Source organism: Hyperolius riggenbachi, chromosome 1, assembly GCF_040937935.1.
Source record: "Hyperolius riggenbachi isolate aHypRig1 chromosome 1, aHypRig1.pri, whole genome shotgun sequence".
NCBI lineage: Eukaryota > Metazoa > Chordata > Amphibia > Anura > Hyperoliidae > Hyperolius > Hyperolius riggenbachi.
The window spans coordinates 581,267,883-581,294,778 of NC_090646.1; the positions used below are offsets into that span (position 1 = coordinate 581,267,883).

At 44.0% G+C, this 26,896-nt stretch overlaps 1 protein-coding gene across 1 annotated transcript in view; it reads left to right on the forward strand.

The window, feature by feature from the left end:
- LOC137538766 (baculoviral IAP repeat-containing protein 1-like) overlaps positions 1 to 26,057 on the forward strand; it is a 91,393-nt gene extending 65,336 nt beyond the window's left edge. The window contains exons 10-11 of the mRNA XM_068261116.1: positions 19,410 to 19,574; positions 25,319 to 26,057. Of these exons, the coding sequence (XP_068117217.1) occupies positions 19,410 to 19,574; positions 25,319 to 25,683 (530 nt within the window). The 3' untranslated portion in view covers positions 25,684 to 26,057. The remainder of the gene's footprint in view (positions 1 to 19,409; positions 19,575 to 25,318) is intronic.
- Positions 26,058 to 26,896: the final 839 nt, after the last annotated feature.

The following is a 26,896-nucleotide window of genomic DNA, read 5'->3' on the forward strand; positions in this document are numbered from 1 at the left end:
GAACCTTTTCTTCCGGTAACCCTACTGTATTTCTTAGCGTCTGAAATCTGGCCCCCAGGTAAACCAGGTCTTGAGTAGGATGAAGGTGACTCTTGGCATAATTTATCAGCCAACCAAACTGTTTTAGAGTGTTTATTAGAAAGTCTCTGTGGATAGCACAGTCGGTCGCTGAATCCGCTAGAAGCAGGATGTCGTCAGGGGCAAACGCAGGATTTTTTAGTGGGGGGTTCCTGAAAGGTCCAGAAGCACGTATGTCCCGAGTGCTTCCGAATACAGGTGGCTCCATACTGCCCATGCACAAAAGTGCGCTGGCGTATTACGGAGCTGCCTATCTTTGGAAGTACTCAAGGACACTAGTGTTTCTGAGGGCTTCTGGTAGCAGCAAATGTGAACGGGGTACAGCGCTGGAACAACTCCCCAAGAGAGGAACAGGAGATAGACTTAGTTTGGACAATTCAGTGGAATATGCTACATACCCATATGATGCAGGGATATATGCATCTGCGGAAGATGTCGGCGCTACATAAATACTAAATAATAATATTTTGCCTTACCAGGATTGCACTTTTATTTAGCTTTCCTGTAAGACAAGAACACACAGTCAGCTCTAGGGGAAGAGGGAAACAAAGGTGAATGAGGGAGGGCTGGTGCACACCAAGAGTGCTTCTGAGCGTTTTTCAAATCAACAGTGATTTGAAAAGCGCTTGGCTAATGTTACCCTATGTGGGTGTTCCCACAGCAGCGTTGTGATTTTTTCAAAATCGCAGGTATACTGCATGTAGCATGTTTTTGAGCAATTCATTGAAAAATCGCTCTGAAAATCACTTTACAAAATCACACTCACAAATTGCTAGCGATTGCTATTGTCATTTTGGCGTTGCACTAGCCCAGAGAGAGGAGTGGAGAAATTGAGAATAGCCTGAGATGGAGCAGAGAACTTATCTGTATTGAAGTCCCACATCACACAGGCTACTTGCCTGTAATCGGACTCCTGTCCCTGTCAGTCTCTCACACAAGTCAGAAAGAAGCCCTCCTGGAGTCTAGGGACTGTCAAAAACTTTTCAGCTTGTTATCCACACCTTATCCACACATGCAGTCATTATAACAATGGGGAGAGACCAGACAGATGTTTGCCCACAGACCCTGAGTCCAGGCAAGCTCTGCATCATGCTGTGCATATTTACCAGCTTGCCTGCACTCTAATTTCAACATGTCTGACACTTCTGTGCTGTGGAGAGTCCAGGACTCCATAATCAACATTCTCTCACTGCAGGCTGCATCTTCTTGTGAGGGTTGTGAGGGGAAGCTCGGCTGCCTCTCTCATTCTATTAGCTGGAGGGAGGCACCAGAAGTAAGAAGGGAGGGAGAATGAGGCTGTTTATATTATGCGGGCTTCCCTGGCTGAATACACAGCTCAGTGCAGGGGGGAGGTTCCAGACACCCGGAATAGCCCCCTGAGTTCGCCAGTGGTCGTCTAGATAATGGAAAATGCGGATGTTCTTTAATCTGATTATTGCAATGATTTCCAGAAGAAGTTTTGAAAAGGTTCTGGGTGCTGTGCAAATGCCAAAGGGTAGGCATGTGAACTGGAAGTGTAGATTTCCAATCGCGAATCTTAGGTATTGTTGAAGATTCTTCTGTATAGGGACGTGGAGGTAGGCGTCCTCCAAATCTATTGACAGCATGTAGTCCAGAGGCTCTACCACCGAGATGATTGTGTTCAACGACTCCATTTTGAAGCGATCCAGATGGATGTATGTATTCAATTCTTTCAGGTCCAGTACTGGCCTGAGATCTCCTGATTTTTTTCAGAACAAAGAACAGCTTCGAATAAAACCCTTGGTGTCTTTCTGAAGGAGGAACCGGCATAATTGCTTGCTTTGTTAAGAGATCTTGTAGGTAAGCTTGCAATATCTTTATTTTCTCTGGAGAAGAGGGTATCCTTGTGGCTTTGAAGTGATTTCCGGGGGGACGTTCCTTGAATGTCCAGAAGTGGCCTGTCGAGACAGTACGTAGAACCCAGGGGGAATGTACTTGATTCCTCCAGACTTGACTGAAGTCCCTCAGCCTGGATCCTACTGGGCCCTCCTGGACAAGCAAATTGTCAAAAGGACTTCTTGGGCCCCTGTCCCGGCTGGGAGGTTTTCTGTCTGGCCAGCTTTCCAATTGAAGCCTGTGCAGATTGCCAATTTGATCTATTGCCTCTTCTGGGCCTGTAAGATCTTGCATTTCGATATCTGGAGCCTTGGAACTGTTGCTGTGAGGTGTTACCTCTCTTCTTAGGGCGTCTATCCTGGGGAAGCAGCCCCGACTTCCCGCCAGTCACTCTGGAATAGCAGAGTCCAATTTTTCTCCGAATAATGCTTTCCCGTCAACGGGATCCTGCACCAAGACTGGCGGGAAGTTGGGTCCGCCGACCAAGACTTTAGCCACAATGCTCTCTTTGCTGTGACTGAATACAGCATTGATCTGGCAGTTCCTCTCACGATATCGATGGCTGCCTCACCGACAAATTCTCCTGAGATTTTAAGGTCCTCCAATTTCTGGATTATAATCTCCTTGTCTACATCTTCCATGACTGCTTGCTCAATGTTCGCTGTCCAAGCTTGAATAGCTTTACCTACAGCCGTCAGTGCTATGGCGGGTTTACAGGTTCCCCCGCAAGTAGTGTATATCTTTTCCAGATCTAAGTCTTGCTTTCTGTCAAGAGAGTCAATGAAGGAGATAGAGTCTTCGATGGGCAGCGTAACGTGTTTAGCCAGCCTGGCTACCGCCGCATCAACCACTGGTGCATTATCCAAGGATCTGATTTTCTTCTCCGGCAACGGATAAAGTTTGGCCAGCCTGTTTGCTAACGGCGCCTTCTTCTCTATCTTCTGCCACTCCTCCTGTATTATCGCATCAATCTCGTCCATGACCGGAAAGGACCGTCTGGTCTTATCAAGATGTTTATAATAACTTCTTCTTGGTTTCTTTTTCTCCTCAGACTCTTCCTCCGAGTCCTCCCAGTCGAGGACTTCTCGGACTGCCCTCACAAAGGGGTCTACCAAGGCGAAGTCAAAACCAATATCGATTTCACCATCGGTCGGTCTTGCGGCTGATGTAGAAGGCTGATCATGCATTGCGGCCGGTTGAGCTGGAAGGCTGGCTATGTAGCTTCTCATCGAATCCTGAACAGCTTTCTGTATGGCCTCTGAGATGTCAATCGGCCTGGAAGATGGCTCCTTATTAAACTCTTGGAAACAGGCGGCACATACAAGCTTCCCCGGGACCACCTGCTTGCCGCAAGCCCAGCAGGGTTTTTCCCTGTGTCTGTAGGCAGGAGACTTGGATCTTGACCTGGATCTTCTTTGAGATCTACTGCAGGATCGTCTCTTGTAGTGGTCTCTTGAGGGGGATATTGAGTATCTTCGCAGCCTATTACTGGGGCTGAAAGAGAAGATAAACTTAATCAACTGTTGCTCTCCAAAACAAAAAACCTCCCCACCTACCTGAACCCCCTTACCAGGAGAGAGAGCGCTGGTCTATGAAGGGCGCGTGGGCATCCATTTAGGAGCAGCAGAAAAGGTGCTGCAAGAAGAAGAGAGGAAGGAGTTATATACCTAAGCTGGTTCCCAAAGCGTCCCTACTTATGGCCCCGCTAGTCCCTTACCTTGTTAGACTTGAACCAGGGAGCGGCAATGCGTCCGTCCACAAGGTGCGTGTCAGGATATGAGCGCTGACTGATGCGGCGTTTAAAATGCATGCCGCTGCTATCCGGAACGCCCTCCCCCCGGCGCCCAGCCGCTCCACCAATGCGAATGACGGCAAGCGCTGACGTCACTTCTGCTTCCGCCCAATGGAACGCGGCTGTACGCCGTTGTGGAGCGCACGCCGAGCCGGCCAGGCACGAGCAAGGAAGGAGGAAGGAGGAAGGATGCCCGCCCAGAAATCACTCGTTTAGAGTGAACATTTCAATAACGGTAGGAGAGACATCAGCCCAACTGTCCACTATTAGTGGACTCTTGCTAATGCACGCCAACGGACCCCCAAGACCAGTAGAACGGGGCCCCCACTTTAAAAGCCTGTTTAAGGCCTGTCAGTGGCATCACACAGGGGAGGCAACCCGTGCGGCATAGGCTACCTGATGCAGCCGGTAAGGGGTAAAACCAAAAAAAAAACCTGCAGGAATCACCTGCGACGTCCTGTGAGAGTGAGGACAGAAAAAAAAGGCACTGCTGGGAGGGTGAAACAAACTTTTATACTCATATGTCCTGTGGGGTCATTGGGCGGAGCCAATACCCGTTGTGCTGACATGGAGGCATTAGGAAATATATATATATATATATATATATATATATATATATATATATATATATATATATATATATATATATATACATATATATATATACATATATATATATATATATATATATATACATATATACATATATATATACATATATATATATATATATATATATATAAATATATACATATATATATATATACATATATATATATATATATATATATATATACACATATACATATACATATATATATATATATATATATATATATATATACATACACACACAGTGGTGTGAAAAACTATTTGCCCCCTTCCTGATTTTTTATTCTTTTGCATGTTTGTCACACTTAAATGTTTCTGCGCATCAAAAAACGTTAACTATTAGTCAAAGATAACATAATTGAACACAAAATGCAGTTTTAAATGATGGTTTTTATTATTTAGTGAGGAAAAAAAACTCCAAATCTACATGGCCCTGTGTGAAAAAGTGATTTGCCCCCTTGTTAAAAAATAACTTAACTGTGGTTTACCACACCTGAGTTCAATTTCTGTAGTCACCCCCAGGCCTGATTACTGCCACACCTGTTTCAATCAAGAAATCACTTAAATAGGAGCTATCTGACACAGAGAAGTAGACCAAAAGCACCTCAAAAGCTAGACATCATGCCAAGATCCAAAGAAATTCAGGTACAAATGAGAACAAAGTACTGTAATTGAGATCTATCAGTCTGGTAAAGGTTATAAAGCCATTTCTAAAGCTTTGGGACTCCAGCGAACCACAGTGAGAGCCATTATCCACAAATGGCAAAAACATGGAACAGTGATGAACCTTCCCAGGAGTGGCTGGCCGACCAAAATAACCCCAAGAGCGCAGAGAAAACTCATCCGAGAGGCCACAAAAGACCCCAGGACAACATCTAAAGAACTGCAGGCCTCACTTGCCTCAATTCAGGTCATTGTTCATGACTCCACCATAAGAAAGAGACTGAGCAAAAATGGTCTGCATGGCAGATATCCAAGGCGCAAACCACTTTTAAGCAAAAAAGAACATTAAGGCTCGTCTCAATTTTGCTAAAAAAAACATCTCAATGATTGGCAAGACTTTGGGGAAAATACCTTGTGGACCGACGAGACAAAAGTTGAACTTTTTGGAAGATGCGTGTCCTGTTACATCTGGCGTAGAAGTAACACAGCATTTCAGCAAAAGAACATCATACCAACAGTAAAATATGGTGGTGGTAGTGTGATGGTCTGGGGTTGTTTTGCTGCTTCAGGACCTGGAAGGCTTGCTGTGATAGATGGAACCATGAATTCTACTGTCTACCAAAAAATCCTGAAGGAGAATGTCCGGCCATCTGTTTGTCAACTCAAGCTGAAGCGATCTTGGGTGCTGCAGCAGGACAATGACCCAAAACACACCAGCAAATCCACCTCTAAATGGCTGAAGAAAAACAAAATGAAGACTTTGGAGTGGCCTAGTCAAAGTCCTGACCTGAATCCTATTGAGATGTTGTGGCATGACCTTAAAAAGGCGGTTCATGCTAGAAAACCCTCAAATAAAGCTGAATTACAACAATTCTGCAAAGATGAGTGGGCCAAAATTCCTCCAGAGCGCTGTAAAAGACTTGATGCAAGTTATCGCAAACGCTTGATTGCAGTTATTGCTGCTAAGGGTGGCCCAACAAGTTATTAGGTTCAGGGGGCAATTTCTTTTTCACACAGGGCCATGTAAGTTTTGAGTTATTTTTCTGACTAAATAATAAAAACCATCATTTAAAACTGCATTTTGTATTCAATTATGTTATCTTTGACTAATAGTTAACGGTTTTTGATGAGCAGAAACATTTAAGTGTGACAAACATGCAAAAGAATAAGAAATCACGAAGGGGGCAAACAGTTTTTCACACCACTGTATACATATATATTTTAGATTCAAATACACACAACTGAAGTAGTTCAAGCCTTTTATTGTTTTAATATTGATAATTTTGGCATACAGCTCATGAAAACCCAAATTTCCTATCTCAAAAAATTTGCATATTTCATCCGACCAATAAAAGAAAAGTGTTTTTAAAACAAAAAAAGTCAACCTTTAAATAATTATGTTCAGTTATGCACTCAATACTTGGTCGGGAATCCTTTTGCAGAAATGACTGCTTCAATGCGGCGTGGCATGGAGGCAATCAGCCTGTGGCACTGCTCAGGTGTTATGGAGGCCCAGGATGCTTCGATAGTGGCCTTAAGCTCATCCAGAGTGTTGGGTCTTGCGTCTCTCAACTTTCTCTTCAAAATATCCCACAAATTCTCTATGGGGTTCAGGTCAGGAGAGGTGGCAGGCCAATTGAGCACGGTAATACCATGGTCAGTAAACCATTTACCAGTGGTTTTGGCACTGTGAGCAGGTGCCAGGTTGTGCTGAAAAATGAAATCTTCTTCTCCATAAAGCTTTTCAGCAGATGGAAGCATGAACTCACTTTTGAACCGGAAACAGCGGCAGAAGCACCTGACCTGGGCTACAGAGAAGCAGCACTGGACTATTGCTCAGTGGTCCAAAGTACTTTGTTCGGATGAAAGCAACTTTTACATGTCATTCGGAAATCAAGGTGCCAGAGTCTGGAGGAAGACTGGGGAGAGGGAAATGCCAAAATGCCTGAAGTCCAGTGTCAAGTACCCACAGTCAGTGATGGTCTGGGGTGCCATGTCAGCTGCTGGTGTTGGTCCACTGTGTTTGATCAAGGGCAGGGTCAATGCAGCTAGCTATCAGGAGATTTTGGAGCACTTCATGCCTCCATCTGCTGAAAAGCTTTATGAAGATGAAGATTTTTTTTTTCAGCACGACCTGGCACCTGCTCACAGTGCCAAAACCACTGGTAAATGGTTTACTGACCATGGTATTACTGTGCTCAATTGGCCTGCCAACTCTCCTGACCTGAACCCCATAGAGAATCTGTGGGATATTGTGAAGAGAAAGTTGAGAGACGCAAGACTCAACACTCTGGATGAGCTTAAGGCCCCTATCGAAGCATCCTGGGCCTCCATAACACCTGAGCAGTGCCACAGGCTGATTGCCTCCATGCCATGCCGCATTGAAGCAGTCATTTCTGCAAAAGGTATCCCGACCAAGTATTGAGTGCATAACTGAACATAATTATTTGAAGGTTGACTTTTTTTGTTTTAAAACACTTTTCTTTTATTGGTCGGATGAAATATGCTAATTTTTTGAGATAGGAAATTTGGGTTTTCATGAGCTGTATGCCAAAATCATCAATATTAAAACAATAAAAGTCTTGAACTACTTCAGTTGTGTGTATTTTAATCTAAAATATATGAAAGTCTAATGTTTATCAGTACATTACAGAAAATAATGAACTTTATCACAATATGCTAATTTTTTGAGAAGATCCTGTATATATATATATATATATATATATATATATATATATATATATATATATATATATATATATATATACACATATATACATATATATATATATATATATATATACATATATATATATATATATACATATATACATATATACATACATATATATATATATATATATATATACACACATATATATATACACATATATATATATATATATATATACATATATATATATATATATATATATATACACATATATATATATATATATATATACATATATATATATATATATATATACACATATATATATATATATACATATATACATATATACATATATATATATATATATACATATATACATATATATACATATATATACATATATATATATATATATATATATATATATATATATATATATACATATATACATACACACATATTACTGTTTTCCTTGGGGGAGTGGAAACATCCTCACAAGTTCGCTTCAGGCAGCAAAATGTCTGGAATCTGTTCTGATTGCAACATCTCAGTGCGAAACTAGCCCCAAGTACATTTACTTGAAGTACATGTTTTTATTTCTTTCGGGCACCTCCTACCATCCTCCAATCATTGCTAATATATACCTTATTAATCATACCATTTGATACCCTTATATCTCACCACTCACAAAAACAATGTGAACTTGACCTGAAGCTCAAAATCAATCATGATACTTAAAGGACAACTGTAGTGAGAAAAATATGGATGCTGCCATATTTATTGTCTTTTAAAGGGGAACTGAAGACTAACTGAAAAAAAACCAAAACAGTTTCACTTACCTGGGGCTTTTGGCCAGTAGAAACTTCTGCAGCCAACCTGTGCCCTCGTCAGTCCTGAACGATCCTCCATTCCCCAGCCACTGCTAACCTCCATTTCGCGCAGTGGATGTCGACGTCTACTGCGCCCTGGTCACACGTATCCTCGTACGCATTCCCATAGCCAGGAGCGTCCTGCGCAGGCGCAGTATAAGAAAGGGAGGATGCGCACAGGCCAGGACTGCACAGGCACAGTGGACACCCACTGCGCGAAGTGAAAGCGAGTCGCAGCGGGGGAACAGAGGATTGTACGAAAGTAGAAGTGGATAGGCAGGCACTCAGTGAGAACCCGTGGGTGCTGATAGGTACATCAGCGGCTATGGTGTTCCCCCTCAGCAGATGCTACGTGCTCTAGAGACCGTAGTAGATCAGTAATATGGATAAGCATCAAAAACAAAGAAAAAAAAAAGAAAGAAAGAAAAAAGAGAAAAAAAGCTGGTCTGGCACTGTAGCTTTAATAAATATCAGCAAGTGTACATTTGTAGAAAAAGGTGGTGTAACATCAAGTAGTACACATAAATAAACAAGTACTTATCGTGCTGCTGCTGCTCCGGTGAAGGAGACATCTGTGGGCGCCAGTGGGTGCATGGCCTTACGACAGTTTCGCGATGGGGTGAGCCTTGTTTCTTCAGAGTGCACACAGGCCTCCGAAGAAGCAAGGCTCACCCCATTGCAAAACGGTCGTAAGGCCGTGCACCCACTGGCGCCCAAAGATGTCTCCTCCACCCCAGCAGCAGCACGATAAGAACAGAGGATTGTTCAGGACCAGCAAGGGCACAGTTCGGCTGCAGGGGGCTGGCAAAAGCCCCAGGTTAGTGAAACTCTATCCTTTCAGGTTGTCTTCAGTTACGCTTTAACTACATAATGACCACGTCACGCCGATGGGCAAGAACGCAGTGGCTCACCCAGGACCGCCTAACGCCAATTGGTGTCAAGTCCCAGGGGAGTGTTTTGCCGGCGATCGCGCGTGTATCTCTCGGCATTCAATGCGGCCCCCGTGTCATCAGCCCACCGGCCAATTAGCAGCGTCGGTGGGCTGTGCTAATACGATCTGGCCTATAGAACGCGTATAATACACCTTGTTTAGTAAACAACGTGTATTATACTTGCTGCCTCCTCCTATGGTGGTCCATTTGCTTGATCGACCACCAGAGAGGATAACAGCCCTGTGAGTAACACCACACACATCCTTTTCTGGTGCCCTGACCACCCAGATCACCTCAGATCCCCTCTGATCACTCCCCAGTGCCATTGTTTACACCTGATCTCCCCCCCCTTTATCACCCACTGTCACCTCCTGTCACTGTCACCCATTAGATCAGGCCCTAATCAGCCCCCCAGCCTTCTTTTCATCTCCTGATCTCCACCTGTCACTCTCACTCATCAGATCAGGCCCTAATCAGCCCCCTGTGGGCTTCTGATCACCTCCTCCCCCCCCCCCCCCCCCCATCCTCAGATTCCCTCCGATTTCATCCGAATTTTATCTGTAGCTCATCCTTGGTTGTATGACTGAGCAATAAACCGTTAAAGCTGTGCAGTGCTGAATTGTAAAAAATGGCCTGGTCACTAGGGAGGTTTAAGCCCTTGGTCCTTCAGTGGTTAAACAATACCAGTTGCCTGGCAGCCTTGCTGATTTATTTGGCTGCAGTAGTGTATGAAAAACACAAGAAACAAGCATGCAGGTAATCTAGTCAGATCTGACAACAATGTCAGAAACACCTGATCTGCTGCATGCTCGTTCAGGGTCTCTGGCTAAAAGTATTAGAGGCAGAGGATCAGCAAGACAATAAAGTAACTGGTATTGCTTTAACCACTTCGCCCTATCTGGACGGATATATCCATCCAGATAGGCACTGCTGCTGCAGCCGTGTGGTGCGCGCGATCGGGCGCGCGCCCGCGCGCGCTCCCGCTGCCCCCGATCAGTGAAAGGGAATATAATTCCCATTCACCGATCTAAGTCCCCATCAGAAATACCGACGCTTTCTCATCAGAGAGCGCGGTATTTCTGCCCGTACAGAGCTTCCCCAGCCTCTTTGTCCTTCCTGGATGCGCGATCGTTCGCATCCAGGACTTTTTTGAATGTGGCCATCTTGTGGCCAAATAGTAAACTGCACCCACATACATTTATTAAATAAATAAACACATTATATTACATCTAAAATGAGCTATTTACCTCCCAAACTAAAATTACCCAAATACATTTTTTTACAAAAAAAAATTACAAAAATTACAATTAAAAAAAAAAAACGACATAAATAGTTACCTAAGGGTCTGAACTTTTTAAATATACACGTCAAGAGAGTATCTAATTAAATTTTTTAAAATTATAAGCTTGTAAATAGTGATGGACGCAAATTGAAAAAATGAACCTTTATTTCTAAATAAAATATCGGCGCCATAAATTGTGATAGGGACGTAATTTAAATGGTGTAATAAGCGGGACAAATGGGCACAAAAAATGCATGGGTTTTAATTACTGTAGCATGTATTAATTTTAAACTATAATGGCCAAAAACTGAGAAATAATGATTTTTTTCCATTTCTATCTTAATCTTCCTGTTAAAATGCATTTACAGTAAAGTGGCTCTTAGCAAAATGTACTACCCAAAGAAAGCCTAATTACTGGCAGAAAAAACAAGATATAGATCAATTAATTGTGATAAGTAGCGATAAAGTTATTGGCGAATGAATGGGAGGTGAACATTGCTCGGATGCATAAGATTTTCGAACCTGTAGGCTGAAGTGGTTAAAGAAAACCTGTAATGAAAAATACCCATTTGAGATATACCATATATACTCGCATATAAGCCGACCAGCATATAAGCCGAGGTACCCACTTTACCCACAGAAATCAGGAAAAAGTTATTGACTCGCATATAAGCTTATCACAATGGCTTCTGAGTTTCAATAATCAAAGTAAATGCCAATAAAATTACATTGAGACATCAGTGCAGTATATATACACCACAATGCATTGCATATGACATTGGAATGAGCTACTGTATATAAGATCATCAGTTTGCTCAAAATGAACGATGAAATCTTGCGGAAAAGATGACCGTAATGACCAGATCAAAGTTAAAGGTTACTATCTAGCAGCGTATGGCCAAACAAGATTGAAGCACATGTGCGATTAGACAGAGCTCAAAAGGTGCAGCAAGGCAAAGCACGTACATGCAGTTAAGCAGACAGTGAAAGTTCAACACTGGTATGCATGCAGTAATACATCTTGAAAAGGTGCAGCAAAAACAATCATACTGTACCAGTTTTGCGATATCAGAGTGGATGCTGACATCAATCAAAATGTCCATAGCTCCAAATGTCTAAATGAGACTGCTGCAGGTTGCCCATGGAAATGATAGAGATGGCCAAGCCTCCACACTGTCACTCCATAGAAAGCAGTCCCAGGAAATCCTGTACATGTCAGGCTAGTGTCAGTGCTTCCAAGGGTCTAAATGGCTGATGCTGGGTAGAGAAATGGCAATGTGGTCCACAGTGCAGGAGCCGCACACAACAGCCGATCACTGACAGTGGAGTGAGCTGCTGGACCTCACGGCAGCAGGGAGAGCCAGTCAGGCAGAGTAGCGCAAGTCAAGCAGCAGAGGCCACGTGCGTGCAGCCCGACATGTTCTTGCTTGTAATAGCAAGGTGGTCCACAGCGCAGGAGCCACACACAGCAGCCGCTCAGTGAAGGCAGAGTGAATTGCTGGACCAGACGGAAGCGGGGTGAGCAGGTCAGGCAGAGCCACGCAAGTCAAACAGCAGAGAAGATCACGTGCGTGCAGCCCGACATATTCCGCCGGTAACTTCCAGCTTCCGCAAGGAGCGGAGGGTCAGCAGGGCAATTAATGCCCTGCTGACGCTCATTCAAAAGTGCGGCAACAGCCAATCAGATCCCCGCCACATTGCTTAAGGACCCGCGAGTGGAGGAGCTTCTGTCCCGCTTTACAGTGTGATCATCAGAAGCATTCTTCCGATCCTTGTCATTGGCGGGCACATGGAAATGCACAGGAACGGCCATATATACTCAGGGAGCACAAAAAACAAGTTAGCCTGCACACAAAAGGCCATACACGAGTTGGTGACTCGCATATAAGCCTGAAGGGTGGACTTTTGAACACTTTTTTGTGCTCAAAAATTCGGATTATATGCGAGTATATGCGGTACTTACCTCGGGAGGGGGAAGCCTCTGGATCCTAAGGAGGCTTCCCCCATCATCCAGTGTCCCGACAATGCAGCGTGGCGACCCCCCGAACAGTGGCAAGGTCTACTGCACAGGCACGAGTCCTTTGCACCTGCGCAGTAGAGCAGATCCGATTGGGTTTCCAAGGTTTTTTTTGTTAGTGTCTCTTTAAAGGAAATAAATATGGTATCCTCCCTCTGGCTTCAGATGTCCTTTAAGATCTACTATAACTATACTGCTACATGCTCCAAAAATACTTCCCTTATAGAAACCTCTTTGAAAGTCTTACATCTTACTCCCCAAAGAATTTCTAAATTTTATAAACATAAGAGCTCCAATTTAGGGGATGCTTGGATTGGTGACTGGTGACACATTTGGTGGAGTCACCCTGTTTCTGTTATTTGGAGAAAAATATATTTCATTATGAGTGAGGAAATGCAAAAAATCATACGACCACACCCTCTTGAAGAGGACCTGAACTCAGAACTTCCTCTTTGCTCTAAAAGATACGCAACAGCATAATAAAATTCACAGTGGGACGTTGCGTTTTAATGCAACTTTAAAGTCGCAACGTGTCTGTGTTTAGAGGTAACGCACTGCAAGCAATGAGTTACCATAACGCAACATTTTTCAATGCAGCGTTAACGTCGCACCCATAGGATTAGCATTGCAGTGCGGTATGCTGCGTTGTGAGACTTTATAAAGCAGCTCTGCAACGTGCCACTGTGAATGCGACCAAACACAAAAACATTTTCTTTCCTTGTGTCCTGTGCATGGGTTCAACTCCACTTTAATGCCCTCTCCCTTCTCTGACCTTCTGTGAGAATAAATTATTATTCAAACTACAGTACTTACAAGGATTTGAAATTGTATAGCTTAAAACTGTTTCAAACCTGGCTTGAATATGGATAATCTGATATTTTGTTAGCTTTAATGAACTCCTTAATAGCTTATTACAGATGTTTGGAACTCTGGCTTTCACAGATGTTGGGACCCCTGGCTAGCTTCTCCCCATGGTGCACCCTTGACACTCTGAAATCCCAATTTTGTTCATTTCATTGAGTTTCAGGATTGTTGCTTTGGTTGAAACATTTAGGCCCTCTTCACAGTGGTCAGTTGTGTTGCAAGAATAATTCTGCATGTCAACTCACTGCCCATACAGTTCTATGGGGCTGTTCACATCACTGCACTTTAACGGATCATGTTATTCTAACTTGCTGCATGTAGTCTTTGTACTTAAAGGGAACCTACACTGAGAAGGATATGGATTTTTCCTTTTAAAATAATACCAGTTGCCTGACTCTTCTGCTGATCCTGTGTGTCTAATACTTTCAGCCACAGCCCCTGAACAAGCATGCAGATCAGGTGCTCTGACTGTAGTCAGACTGGATTAGCTGCATGCTTGTTTCAGGTGTGTGATTCAGACACTACTGCAGCCAAAGAGATCAGCAGGACTGCCATGCAACTGGTATTGTTTAAAAGGAAACATCCATATCCCTCTCAGTTTAGGTTCCCTTTAAGTCTACTGCATGTCCAGTCTCCATTGCAGTTCACACTTATTGTATTCAGAATCAATTTTATTTCACCAAGTTCGACTGGGCTGTGCCCGGAACTGGAAATGGAAGTAAAAACAACACAGATTTACAGAAAACACCAAGTGCATTATGCAACGGACCACTGTGAATCCAGCCTTAAAGTAAACCTCCAGACTAAAAATCTACTCAGCAGAACTGAAAAGGCTTGGTGTTTCTTTAACAGTTTCACAGCATCAGAACTTTGTTTTTCTTATAGAAGTCTTATTTTAGCTAAGCTCCGCCTTATCAAAGAAAACTGCCAGGTCTTTTTTCCCCTGATGCTGTGCAAAGCATGATGGGATTTCTGATGATGTTCTCTGTAACAAATAGTGATTTAGCAGCCGCGGTGGTAGCTCTACCACCGCGGCTGCCTCTCTTGCCCTGCCTGCTCCGTCTCCCGTGCCTCGGGCGCCTAGCACGCCGAGGACGGGTTTGTCTGCATCTCTCCGGGTCGCAATAGGGCGTGCGCGCGCGTGCATCGCCGCGACCTTTATTCCGGCAGGAGAGGCGTCAGCTGACCGAGGGGTCGGCTGACATCACGGGAGGCGCTGGCCACTCCTGATTGGCTGGGCGGCGGGAGCGTGCCTAGGGGACTCCTCGGCTTCAAAAGAGCTAGGGAGTCACTCGCAGCTTGTCTGCTGTTGCGAATACTCACGTGTTAGTGCTCAGACCTTAGATAGTATCCGGTGTGCTTTGATCTGGGAGGAAAGCAGGGATTTCACACAAGACTAGGATTATTGTATTATTGCATATTTGATATTCTGTGTATGACTCTGGCTAACCTGTGACCCTGCTCTTGCTTATTGATTCTGTACCTCTGCCCATCTGACTCTGTTGCTGAACTTTGCCTGATATCTCACTACTCTCTTGCCTGCCGATTCTGTACTGTATCTGCCCGCATGTTACTGAACCTAGCCTGTCTGACCTTTCTACTCACCAGTGAGCCCTTGTCACTGGTGAGGTGCTCTAATACATGGGTCCCCAACCTGGGGGCCGCGGCCCCCTGGGGGTCCTTGGGAAGATTTCTGGGGGGCCGCGGCTTCTCCCTCTCCCCCCGCGGCCGCCGCTCCTGTTACCTTATGAGCGGGCGGCCGCTTCCTTCCTTATATTCCTCCAGCCGCGGCTCTCCTCTTCGCAGCATGTCGTATTACAGCAGCGCTTCCTGCGCGGCTGCTGTAAGGAGCCAAGGGAGCCGGGACAGCGGTTCCCATGGTAACAGTGATGCGTATCGCCGCTACAGGAAGCCGCTACCCCGCCTCCTTCCCTTCCTTACAGCAGCCGCGCAGGAAGCACTGCTGTAATACGACATGCTGCGAAGAGGAGAGCCGCGGCTGGAGGAATATTAGGAAGAAAGCGACCGCCCGCTCATAAGGTAACAGGAGCTGCGGCCGCAGGGGGGGGGGGGGGGAAGGGCACCTCTGCTAGCTACACTGGGGAAGCTATACTGGGGTAATTACTGGCTACACTGGGGTAACTGTACTGGGCTAACTGTACTTGCTACACTGGGCTAACTGTACTTGCTATACTGGGCTAACTGTATTTGCTATACTAGGCTAACTGTACTTGCTATACTGGGCTAACTGTACTTGCTATACTGGGGTAACTATACTTGCTATACTGTGCTAACTGTACTTGCTATACTGGGCTAACTGTACTTGCTATACTGGGGTAACTATACTAACCATATTGGGGTAACTATACTAACTAAAGTCCTTATACAGGGGCAACTGTGTTAGCTACCTATACTGGGGGCAATACCTACTTACCTATATACTACACTCAAAATCAGGGAAAAGAGGGGGGGGGGCTGCCACCGCCACTAACCCCCCCCCCCCCCCCCCCCCCGGGGGCCCCAGAGAAAAGTTTGGTTGGGATAGTGGGCCCCGGGCTTAAAAAGGTTGGGGACCCCTGCTCTAATAGTACCCACCAGCTCCTCTGGTGAGGTTTAGCCAAACTATTCAGTTACTGTGTTCTAATAGTACTCACCAGCTCCTCTGGTGAGGTTTAGCCAAACTATTCAGTTACTGTGTTCTAATAGTACCCACCAGCTCCACTGATGAGGTTTAGCCAAACTATTCAGTTACTATGTTCTAATAGTACCCACCAGCTCCTCTAGTGAGGTTTAGTCAAACTATTCAGTTACTGTGTTCTAATAGTACCCACCAGCTCCTCTGGTGAGGTCTAGCTAACTATTCAGTTACTGTGTTCCAATAGTACCCACCAGCTCCTCTGGTGAGGTTTAGTCAAACTATTCAGTTACTGTGTTCTAATAGTACCCACCAGCTCCTCTGGTGAGGTCTAACTAACTATTCAGTTACTGTTGCACCAAGCACTACATACATTGTATTCTGCTAGCTATACTTGTATTATTGGCAGGGGCGCCGCGAGGCATAAAGCGTACCAAGCGGTCGCTTGGGGCCTCACAATCTTAGGGGCCTCGGCGGCTCCGTGACGTCGGCGTGGCGTCACTTTTTCCCCGCAGCCCCGCCGGGCTGGCACTGGCAGAGCAGAGCAGGGCTACAGGAAGATGGCCGCCGCCGAAGCCCTGCTCTGGAGACTATGTCTCCAGTACAGGGCTTCGGGTGGCCATCTTCCCGTAGCCCTGCATGAATCAGCGCGGGAGATTGGAGGAGGAAGCCAGGGAGGGAGCTCCGTGGGAACTGCGCGCCTGAGGAGCCGGCCGGGAGAGGAGACGGGGAGAGAAGACTTCTGCCAGTGCCAGCCTGCCAGGTAAGTAAATTCTTTTCTTTTTGCAGCCGCAGCCCTAATTGCGATTGATTTCTGCTGAACTGTGCCCTAATTGCATTTGATATCTGCTGAAAATGTGGCCCTAATTGCGATTGATTTCTGCTGAACTGTGCCCTAATTGTGTTTGATATCTGCTGAAAATGTGGCCCTAATTGCGATTGATTTCTGCTGAACTGTGCCCTAATTGCATTTGATATCTGCTGAAAATGTGGCCCTAATTGCGATTGATTTCTGCTGAACTGTGCCCTAATTGCGTTTGATATCTGCTGAAAATGTGGCCCTAATTGCAATTGATTTCTGCTGAACTGTGCCCTAATTGCGTTTGATATCTGCTGAAAATGTGGCCCTAATTGCGATTGATTTCTGCTGAACTGTGCCCTAAATGCGTTTGATATCTGCTGAAAATGTGGCCCTAATTGCGATTGATTTCTGCTGAACTGTGCCCTAAATGCGTTTGATATCTGCTGAAAATGTGGCCCTAATTGCGATTGATTTCTGCTGAACTGTGCCCTAATTGCGTTTGATATCTGCTGAAAATGTGGCCCTAATTGCGATTGATTTCTGCTGAACTGTGCCCTAATTGCGTTTGATATCTGCTGAAAATGTGGCCCTAATTGCGATTGATTTCTGCTGAACTGTGCCCTAATTGCGTTTGATATCTGCTGAAAATGTGGCCCTAATTGCGATTGATTTCTGCTGAACTGTGCCCTAAATGCGTTTGATATCTGCTGAAAATGTGGCCCTAATTGCGATTGATTTCTGCTGAACTGTGCCCTAATTGCGTTTGATATCTGCTGAAAATGTGGCCCTAATTGCGATTGATTTCTGCTGAACTGTGCCCTAAATGCGTTTGATATCTGCTGAAAATGTGGCCCTAATTGCGATTGATTTCTGCTGAACTGTGCCCTAATTGCGTTTGATATCTGCTGAAAATGTGGCCCTAATTGCGATTGATTTCTGCTGAACTGTGCCCTAATTGCGTTTGATATCTGCTGAAAATGTGGCCCTAGTTGCGATTGATTTCTGCTGAACTGTGCCCTAATTGCGTTTGATATCTGCTGAAAATGTGGCCCTAATTGCGTTTGATTTCTGCTGAACTCTGCCCTAATTGCGTTTGATTTCTGCTGAAAATGTGCCCTAATTGCGTTTGATTTCGGCTGAAAATGTGCCCTAATTGCGTTTGATTTCTGCTGAAAATGTGCCCTAATTGCGTTTGATTTCTGCTGAAATGTGGCCCAAATTGCGTTTTTATTTTCTGGTGTCTGGGGTAACTGTTGCTGCATTTATTATTTAATGGTCATAGTTGGCTATATTTGCTGTGCTACGGTTAAGCTTCGCCCATACAATGTCATGGCCGCGCCAATCTTTCGGCGCACTACGCGCGCCTCAATCACCCCAACATCCATTTTTTCCCCGCAAACAGCCCCGCCCCAATCCGCCCTCCTGCTCCACCCACATGTCATGGCCACGCCCACTTATGCGGGATAGCCACACCCATTTTTCGCCGCAGCGCAGGATAGGGCCTCTTGCTACAGTCCGCTTGGGGCCACAAAAACCTTAGCTGCACCCCTGATTATTGGTGATACTGCAGATCACCACATAATCAGGTATAGCGTCTGTATTATTGGTGATTCTGTAGATCACACATAATCTGACGTCTGTGTTGCTACACCAATCGTTACATTCTCGTTCCCTAGCAAGTGGGAGTGATGATTAGGAAACAGGACAGTTGGAACTGTGTCTCATGCTCCCTGTCATCTTCTTTCAACCAAAAAGATGGCTGCCCTCATGAAATCACAAACATTTGCCTGTTCTTTTAAAACAGGGTGGGTAAGAGATTATATTACCTATCTATTTTAATTAACATAACTAATGTAACTTAATGACAGTATGTTTGTTTAGGCTGAAGTTCCTCTTTAAAGTTAGTGTACTCTGCTTATTCATACCATACATACTTGTAATGTATTTCTTGAACCGGTTTGGGACTGCAGTTAGTAGAATCATCGCTGCATCTGTGGCTCTCTAGTTCTGATCTGGTGTAGATACTAGCAGCGCCTGCGGGCTCATGACAGCCAAGGTTCCGCCCATCGGTAAGGAGCCAATTTCATTTGCTCCTTACCAGGTGATCACTGTGAGCCAATCACAGACCGGCCACTTGAAAAAAAGGCTCTGGTCCTTAAGGGGCCAGAGCCTTGCAGTCCAGAAGTAGTTAAGATTCTTAGAGAGTAAAATTCAACAAACCTCAGGGAAGAAAAGAATACATTGTGTAACAGAATATGACAATACAAAATGATAAAAGAGAGCATTATTGGCAGTTTTGTAAACTAACAGCATATTATCTTCTTAACAGCCACTGCATTAGGATTTCTTGTTCACTTGGAAAAACTGTGGTTGCCAATAGGACCAGGAATGTCTGTTGCAGCTAAACTGATCACTGAACAATTCCAGAACCTTTCTAATCTCCAGTTCTTATGCATGAAGGATTTTCTAGATGATGAAAGCATTGCAGTCTTTGGTGAGTACCTGTTTTAAAGGAAACCAGAGCTCATATAAAGCTAACATTTTATACATACCTGGGACTTCCTCCAGCCCCATACACACGGATTGCTCCCAAGCCACCGTCCTCAGTATTCCTGCAGCTCCGATACCAGTCCCTTCACTTCTGCCAATCGGGGCCAGTCTACGCAGAAGTGCGCCCTCTACATATCTCTCCAGCAGCTGCTGGAGAGATACGCAAAGAGCGCACTTCTCCTGTGTCAGACTGGCTCTGACTGACATGACGGGACCCGGTACTGAAGCTGCGGGAAGGCTGAGGATGGCAGCGTGGTATCAATCCGCACATATGGGGCTGGAGGAAGCCCCAGGTATGTATAAAACGTTAGCTTTATACAAGCTCTGGTATACTTTAAAATAACCAATTTCCTTTGAATACATTCATACACTGGGGCATTGCGGCGCTTTGTGTTGGACAATATAACATATTGCTAATGCGGTGCAATTATTTTGTTTTGCTACATTAACTTTGGCATGTTAGCAATGTAATGTGATGAATCCTTTGTCATTATGCCAGGCATGTTGAGCGGTACTAGACAACATGCGTGTGTACCATTGCAGTGAAGCATATTTTTTATCAACTGTATGCATTTTGAATAATGATTAATCAGGATTTCAATATATTTTATAATAAAGCACTATTTCTTTTATTTCCTTTATTTTTGTTTTAGATTGAAATGCCACGCAATCTATTTAGATAGCCAGATGATAATTATACGTGTACACAAGTTATAGGAATAATGCCCTTCCTTGAGATGGTGCTTCTTTGCATTTGGGGGTCCTTTAACCACTTACTGCATTTACTGCAGTATATCTAAACCCTGGGAAACTTCATCTGAAGTCCCAGGGACATAGATAATCTTCTATTGTGGCAGATGTGTGGGTACTCATTACCGCCCGTTAGAGGGGAGATCAATGAATGAGAATGCAGTTCCCATTCATTGATCTTAGTCCCTGTGTCAATGAGATGCCTGCGGTCATTGTAATTACAGATGTAACACATCCACACATTACATCCTGTTAGCATACTAATAGTTTGCACGGGAAAGTAATGCGTGAGGACATTTTGTGGCCAAATAGTAAAATTATACCTACATACACACTCTCCTATAGTATCCAAATCAAATTCGTGAATTAAAAAAATGGCAATTAAAAAACAATACATAAATAGTTACCTTAGGGACTGAACTTTTTTATTATACTGTATATGTCAAGAGGGTATATTATCGTTATTTGTTAAATTATTGGCTTGTAAATAGTGATGGATGCAAAGCTGAAAAATGCACCTTTTATTTCCAAATAAAATATTAGCGCTATACATTGTACTAGTGAGATATTTTAAATGTTGCAATAAATGGGACAAATGGGCAAATAAAATGTGTGGCTTTTATCCACAGTAAAATGTTTTATACAATATTATTCCCATGAAATTGTATTTAGAATAAAAAAATTCTTACCATAATGCACCACACAAAGAAAGCCTAAGGGCCCATTCACACTTGCTAAACGCAAACCGCTAGCGCTTTTGCTAGCGTTTTGCTCAGGCGATTTTTTGCGTTGAGCGCAAAAAAAAAAATCGCCATTCCCACTTGGCGTTTTTTTTAAGCGATCACGTTTAGCGCTTCTATAGAACTGATACACGATTGCCGGGAAATCGCCTGAAAATGGTGCAGGTTACACGTTTGTGTTTGGCAATTTGCATTAATCGCCCGGCGATTTTAACGCAAATCGCCCAAGTGAGAATGGGCCCATAGGGTATTATTACAATAGCGCTTTAAAAAGCACTAGCGCTTGAACATTTTGCCTAAATCACCAAAAAATTGCTTTGATTAGTAATGATTAAGTTATTGGCGAAAGAAAGGGAGGAGCGCTAAAGGTGAAAATTGCTCTGGTCCTAAAGGGGAAAAAGTAGTCAATCAGTAACAACAGAAGTGACGGGACCCAGTACCGGAGCTGGAGAAGGCGGAGGACAGCAGCGGCGTGGGAGCGATCCTACCGGATGGGGCTGGAGGATGCCCCAGGTATGTATAAGACTTTTTCTTTTAATAAGCTCTGGTACACTTTAAAGTAGAGAACATTTTTAAACAGTGTTTGTATAGTTATTATAGATGACAACTGATATTAATTAGTTACAGATAACATTTTGCATGGAGGTCTGCATGGAGTTTGTATGTTCTCACTCATGGCTCGATCCAGTTCATGTTTTCTCCTGTTTTCCCCTAGGAGATAATTGTTCATCTTTTCTTTAAAATAAATTTTGCACTTTGCAATTGAAAAAGTGCTGTCAAAATGATTCAGAGTATTTTCTTGCTTGCTGGAGGCAATGCATTTTATTTATGTGAAAAATATCACCTAGGAGAAAACCTAGGAGAAAACGTGAATTGGAGCAGGCCCCCTGTTTCCTCCGATATGCGATAAACATGCAGATAAGTCAGTTTGTTTCCCCCTTGAAAAATAGCATATTACTATTATGTAATCACAACTCGCGCTAATTCTGTATTCTATAGAATAAATTTTATTAAAATATAATGTATAAAATTCCAAAATTCCACACTCCACACTCCACACTCATACACACCACAACCACTCAATATTGTTATAGGGCCCTTTAAATCAGCAGTGCTTTAATTGCCAACTAACTATAATAAGTTCGATAGGAATCACTTATCAATGCACAGAAGGGATCCAATTTGTGCTTAAACTTGTGAATAGATAGTTCTTATGTTTATAGATAACCCATTTATTATGCAGAAGCGCTTATATCTGTGCATGAAGGGGATCCAATTTAAATTGTCCCGTTTTCATTGAGGAAAATTACAAACAGATCCTACTTATGTTGTCTCAGAGTGACAGGGTTCAGGTCTCTTATATAGGAGCTCTGTTAGTAATCACTTAGTATCCAGTACAACGATTCCTTGTATGTTTAATTCTTATATGTCAGTCTCTCATAGCCAGCTGCACTCACCACGGATTCTTTTCTGAAAACCGCTCTGATGCAAGTGTTTATCCTCTACGACAGCCTTTCTCAAGCTTTCTACCCTAGAGGAACCCTGCAGATAACTTTGGGATATCAGGGAACCCCTGCAAACAATGTTTTGATCTCGAGGAACCCCTACATTTATTTTGAAGGAGGCATGGTCTTTAAAAGTATGTGTGGCTGTTTATTTCACTACCCCTATTACACTACCACTCATTATACTGTCTCCTGACCCCCCAATTTAGTGCTTCTTGTTGAAGTATCACCTATTATAATGTGCTCTATTATACTACCCCCACGATGGGGGGAAAATGCCAAGGAACCCTTGCAGAGTCCTCAAGGAACCCTGGGGTTCCAGGGAACCCTGGTTGAGAAAGCCTGCTCTACGATCTCCGTGCTGCCTTCCACTGTCGGCGGTGTTCAGGCGGGGCCGCTCTGGTTGTCCACAGAGTCCCCTCGCTGTACTACTTTCGCCCAGCTGGTACCGGTGTGCGCTAGTTGGGTGACGTCACCACTGCAGGGTATTGGATCTTTGTTATATAGGACGATCGTAGAAGATAAGCACTTGCACTTAAACATACAAGGAATCGTACAAGGACAAATTGGATCCCTTCTGTGCATTGATAAGTGATTCCTATCGAACTTATTATAGTTAGTTGGCAATTAAAGCACTGCTTATTTAAAGGGCCCTATAACAATATTGAGTGGTTGTGGTGTGTATGAGTGTGGAGTGTGGAATTTTATACATTATATTTTAATAAAATTTATTCTATAGAATACAGAATTAGCGCGAGTTGTGATTACATTATATTTTGTGGTATTACATTGAGAGAGGGTTGAAGGTATCCCTCTGCAACACGCAGCTTGTGTAGGGTTACTTACCAGCGCCATAAAAATTGTATGTTTATTGAGCATATTACTATTGTATGGATTAGATTGTAAACTGCACTGTTGGCATCCTCGGGAGCATATGCTATCCTTTTGGCAACAGTTCAGGTCTGAGTTCTGTACAGACACACCCTTAGCTTAGAGCTGTTGCTATGGAAGGGGTGGAGGAAGCATGGAGCTGCACAAAGTGGGAGGGAGAAAAACAATAGCCTTGGTCTGCATTCGGATGAGATGTTCCAGCAGTCTGGATTGCCCGTTGATGCATTGGGCCCACCATTCACACACTAGTATCTCAGCAGAAAGAAATCCTCACACTGTGTATCTCGCCACGAAAAAATGATATGGAGGTGGTATTTAACACCAGAGAAAAAAATGACTCCAAAGTCTCCCCGCTTTGCTGGAAAGATTGTAATCAGGTTGAATCATTAGAACATATTTTTTAGGATTGCCCAAAAATTCAGACTCTTTGGAAAAAGGTGGAGAACTTTCTAAAGAAGCTTCCAATGCGTTTGACCAATATTACCCCACAAATGACCTTTCTTTATCTTGGTACCATGGACCTGCCCCCTAAGGAAAGACTGATATATAATCATATTTTTGTGACTACTAGATCTTCCATGTCAGAAAACTGGAAATTCAAACTTCCTCCAAAATTTGAGGACATTTTGAAGACAGTACACTCTAACCTCAGCACGGTGGCGTAGTGGATAGCGCACTCGCCTTGCATCACTGGGTCCCTGGTTCAAATACCAACCAGGATCCCCCCACCTGCAAAAGCCACAATAGAAGGGGGATCCCCCCACCCGCACAGAGTGGGATCCCCTGCCCGCAACAGCCACCATATAAAGGGGTTCCCCCCGTCCGCACAGAGGGGGATCCCCCGCCAGCACAGCCTCCACATACAAGGGATATCCCCCGCACATTCTCTGCCCCGCTGGCTGCCCAGGGATTCCCTAGGGTGGCTGGATGCTTGTTCTGCACGCTGTGGGTAGCACAGATCGCTACCCACAGCGTGCTGGGGGGGGGGAGGATCGGGAGGGGGACATCTGGCTACCTATAAATCTGGCTAAACACCTGGCTCACTATATACCTGGCTAAACATCTGGCTCACTATATACCTGGCTAAACATCTAGCTCGCTATATACCTGGCTAAACACCTGGCTCACTATATACCTGGCTAACTATACTTGGCTAACTATACCTGGCTGCACATCTGGCTAACTATACCTGGCTGCACATCTTCTACCTATACATCTGGGTCTTATACTCACCATTGGCATGCTGATCCCTCGTCGCATACCTCTGATAGCTTCCCCAGTGTCTTCTTCCATGTCCCTTGGCGGATTTTGCTTCTTCCTCAGCGATCACATGTCCCCCGTTGATCGGCGTTGATGACACCAGGGTCACACAGCGTCATCAACATCTTGCAGAAAACACTTTTTTTTTTTAAATTGAATTCAATACAATAATCTGTATTAAATTTAATATTAAAAAAAAAATTGGTTGCAAAAAAAAAATGGTTGCAAATTATTGGAAATTAATTGAAACACTTTTTGCACGGAAATCCTGGGGAAACTGAACGCCAGGGTGGTTAATTTTAAAACCCCAATAAAAATTATTGAAGCATAGTATCTCAGCAGAAACATATAGCATGTCCACAATGCTTTAGTGACAGGACTATAGAATTTGCAAAGCACTGCAGGAGATGACAGCTCTATATACATACAGAATAATAATACAAATATGATGACCACTTTATCTGCTGGGGCTTTCAAGAGATTACTGTATGTTAGAAACTCTAACCTTATGATTACTTTGTCAATCTTCTTTATTTTAATAGGAGAGGTAGTAAGGAGAGGCTGTTTGCAACGGCTCCAGGATCTTCAGCTGGATTCAAATCACATGGTCTCAGAATCTGGATGGAGAACATTTTTCGAGACAGCTGGAAACATGCCAGAGTTAAAAATCCTGAATGTGGTTAGACTGCCCATTTACTGCATAGCGATGCATGCCACCACTGTCACCGCCTTTGTGCGCTTTGTGTCCAGACTACCCAGCCTGATGACAATATGGATGATAGGATGGCTGCTGGACAAAGATGATCTCAACATGTTTAACAACATGAAAGAGAAACATCCTCAGTCAAAGAGCTTGGAAGTCATTTGGCAAATGCCCTTACCATTTCCACCAAATATTCAGGATTAGACATATGAGGGTCATCCAGAAAGTAATAGCTGTTTTCATTTAATAAGTTAAAGCGAACTTTAAGTGAGGAAACTCTCAATAGATATACGTCTGTAGAGGGAAGGTTCTGGATTCCATGGAGCCTTTCCAGTCCTCGCTCTGTCCCGTTATTCCACCCTCATCCCCTGTTGAAGTCCAGTTTGGGCAGAGAGCACTTTGTTCGGCTGCTTCCCAGTGTGGCCCTCTTATCACCTTTCCATTCCCTCTAAGGAAAGTGAATGGGGCTAAAAAGAGGAGGAAATAGGAGGGTGATAGGAGAGAATGTCACAGCAAGCCTGCTTCTTCTTGTTTGAAAATCTTATTTTAACCAAAAGTCACAATTTTCAAGAAGTGATTATGGGGACTGGGAGGGAGGGTCGTGCAAGAGAGGACTGGAAAATGCACATAGATATGTGGCTCCAAACCTCTGTGCTTATCACTTAGGTAGCTTTGCCTCGGGTCAGGTGTGGTTTAGATCTGTAAATCGTGCCAATAACTGCACAGAATATGTGGGCCGTTTAGCTCACCTCTTCTGCCCTGCTCTTTGGTTTTTTTTTTACAGTACAAGCTTACCCTAAAAAAATTCAACTAACCTGCTAGGTCGAACACCTCCTAGGCACTCCTCACGAATGGCTTCGGAAGTATTCCTGTCCCACAGTACTGCCGAAGATAAATGCATCCGTACTGTGTGCACACGAGTATGGGCTTGCACATGCACAAAACAGATACACCCGTCTTCTGAAGCACTTGGGGATGGGAGTACTTCCTAAGGCCGCCGAAGAGTACCAAAGACACAGCCGGTTGCACAACTTCAACTTCTGCATATCTTCGTAAGCACCGTGGGACAGGAGTACTCCCAAAGCCTTGCATGAGGCGTGCCTAAGAGGTATTTGACATGGGCAAACCCAGGATTTTCAAGGGGGGGGGGGGGGAATTCCTGAAATGTCTCCCTCAGCCACGCACAATACAGTATAATAATATGGTAGGACATCATGCTAGGTACACATAATGCAATTTCCCATCTGACCGACAAAGGGATCGATTAGGAGCAGTTTGGATACAGATAATAATGAGGACAGCTGATATTGGTAATGAAGGGGAAAGTGAAGCATTCACACAGCAGGGCACAGGGCTGTGCTCATACCTGACTATGTTAAGTTCCTCAGAGCTGCTCCACGCTCTGTACACACACTGC